The 2,701-nt window shown below is 34.4% G+C and overlaps 1 protein-coding gene across 1 annotated transcript; it reads right to left on the bottom strand.

Annotated features, from left to right (window-relative positions):
• Window positions 1-953: 953 nt before the first annotated feature.
• On the bottom strand, window positions 954-1,700 carry LOC123886464 (swi5-dependent recombination DNA repair protein 1 homolog). The gene has a single exon (XM_045935780.1). It carries the CDS (start codon window positions 1,698-1,700, stop codon window positions 954-956), a length of 747 nt encoding a protein of 248 aa, XP_045791736.1.
• Window positions 1,701-2,701: the final 1,001 nt, after the last annotated feature.

Here is a 2,701-nt window from a genome sequence, read left to right as displayed (position 1 = left end):
TATAAGTACCTTTGAAAATCAATATAAAACTCATCAATCCTAAATAGCTCTCGCGGACTTTAGAACTAATGGTCAGTTTTAACTATCTGGCCCTAAACCTCAACTCTCGTCAATGTTGGTTTATTGCCTTTAAAACAATCCTCACTCTCGTGACAAATTGTTTGAAAACGTATTATTTAAAACTGGTGGTTGAAAACTATTAGCACGAATTAACTACCGAACCCCTATTAGATACTAACTACACATCCTAGCAACGCTAATTTAGCTAGACATAACTAAAAATAAAGACATAAAAATAAAATAAGCAAATAAATAAAAAGACATAATAAAAATAAAAACGAAAATTAAAAACATAAAATAAAAGCAATAAAATAAAGACAAGAAATAAATAAGACAATAAAATAAAAACCTGAAATAAAAAGGCCGAAAGTACGGACACCGGAAAATAAAATAATACGAAACTCTCAACTTTAGAGAAGAAAACCTTGTGGTACTAAGCCTAGTTCTCAATTCTCCAAGTCAAGTGTTGTGTTTACAAGTGAAGAAAACTATCCTATTTATACTAAAATACAAGAGGGGGAAGGGGAAAACTGGCCGATGTGGGACTTTGTAAAAATCTCGCCTGGCCGTTTGATTAAGTGGATGGCCGTGATTCTTTCTTTCTTAGCATGTTGGTAGAAAGGCATTTAGCCTTGGTGACACACGTGTTGTGTTGGTGGGCTGCATGCTGGGCTGGCGTGTTTGTTTTGTGTGCGCTGCACATGTGTGGCCCAATTGGTTGCACATATGTGGCCCTTTTTGTCCATTTTTGCTCCTTTTTAGTCCGTTTTTGCTCCTTTCTTCGAGTCGAATGATTTTTATCTGATAAAATAAAATACCAGGAATTTATAATGATTTATTATATAAAGTTACGAAATTAAAATAAAAATAACTGAATTATTATATTAATTTAACTAAATAAGTAGTGCATTTTCCGGTGTATCAAATACCATGGGTACTCTTAATTCCTTTTTCTCAAAGATCATATCTTTGAGTCTGATTTCTTTTCCTTTTCCCTTGTCCTTCTCAGCTTCAGACTTTTTCTTCACAGATGATGAGGTAGTGATTTTGGCTTTGGAAGCAGTTTTGGTTTTGAGTTTGGAAGTGGGAGATGGTTCAGATTGCGTAGCAGAAGCATTTTCAATTTGAGGGTTTTCTGAGAGAGTATTCTCAGAATCAGAGTTGTGAATAACATGAACAATTGTATCAACAACTGGTTTTCTTCCACTCATGATGCGTGCAGATTTTCTAACCTTTGATCTATCAAAGGTTTTGGTTTTCTTAGGTTTAGATGAGGTAGGATTTTTTGCAAGAGTACTAACAATGGTTGAGAGAGGGATGATCCAATCTTCTGATCTAGATTCAGAAACAGGGTTTGGATTTTGAGGTTTATTTTGTGTAGATTCTAAGAAAGATGGATCTTGAATAGTGGTAATTGGAGTTTGTGGATTTACAATCACTTGATCAGATGAAACTTGAGCTAATTTCTCAAGATTTTGGTTTGTAGGAGGTGAAGGAGTATCTGAAACATACTCAGATGGTTTTGGTGAAGATGGAGGAGGTGGTGGTGAAGGTGAACGATTGAGAGAAGATGAAGGTGTGGATGAGGAAACATTTTGGTCATGGATTTGTTTTCTAGCTTCTTCTTTGGTTCTAGCCATATGACAATGAAGAAATTTGAGTGAAGAGGATGAAGATTTGAAAGGGGGGCGTGAGAGAGAGATATGAGATTGTACAATTTTGATAAAATAAAAAGTAAGGTAGGGGTAATGATGGTTATGATGTAGCCGTTGTGATTTTGAAATAGAGAGAGAAATTAGGAGACTTAAACGGTTGCTAAACTCCCACCTAAGTGCATTTAATTTTTAACCCCCAAAAATAACGGTAACAACACATAATTTTTTAAACAATGCTCAGACACGTGTAGAATGTTCTGAGAACGTTCTATCATTTTGTCTCAACAATTTTGGTTAGGATTTTTGATAATTTTTAACTTTTCTTTGATAAAATTGAAACGTTCCTCAACCAAAGGTTTGGTAAAAATATCAGCTAACTGATTTTCAGTGTCAACAAATACTAGTTCAACATCCTTTTTGCTAACATGATCACGAATAAAATGTGCTTAATTTCAATATGTTTTGATCTTGAATGCTAAATGGGGTTCTTAGATAAATTAATAGCACTAGTATTATCACAAAAATATTGACATTTGTGTACCTTAGTGAGAAGTCTTCAAGTTGGTTTTTGATCCATATCACTTGAGAGCAACAATTTGCAGCAGACACATATTCTGCTTCAGTTGTTGAGAGTGTTATGGTATTTTGCTTTCTACAACTCCAACTTATGAGAGCTTCACCAAGAAATTGACATGAACCACTTGTGTTTTTTCTTTCAAGTTTATCACCAGCATAATCAGCATCACAAAAGGCTTTGAGATCAAAATGTGTTCCTTTCTTGTACCACAAGCCAATATCTGGTGTGCCAACCAAATATCTAAAAATTCTTTTAACTGTAGTGAGATGAGATTCTTTTGGAGAGGTTTGAAACCTTGCACAAAGACCAACAGAGAACACAATATCTGGTCTACTTGCAGTTAGATATAAAAAGTGATCCAATCATTCCTCTATATTCTTTCTCAGAAACATATTTTCATTTCTCATCA

The sequence above is a fragment of the Trifolium pratense genome, linkage group LG5, assembly GCF_020283565.1.
Source record: "Trifolium pratense cultivar HEN17-A07 linkage group LG5, ARS_RC_1.1, whole genome shotgun sequence".
NCBI lineage: Eukaryota > Viridiplantae > Streptophyta > Magnoliopsida > Fabales > Fabaceae > Trifolium > Trifolium pratense.
Note: the sequence above shows the minus strand (reverse complement) of the source record. Positions and strands in the feature narration are given on the sequence as shown.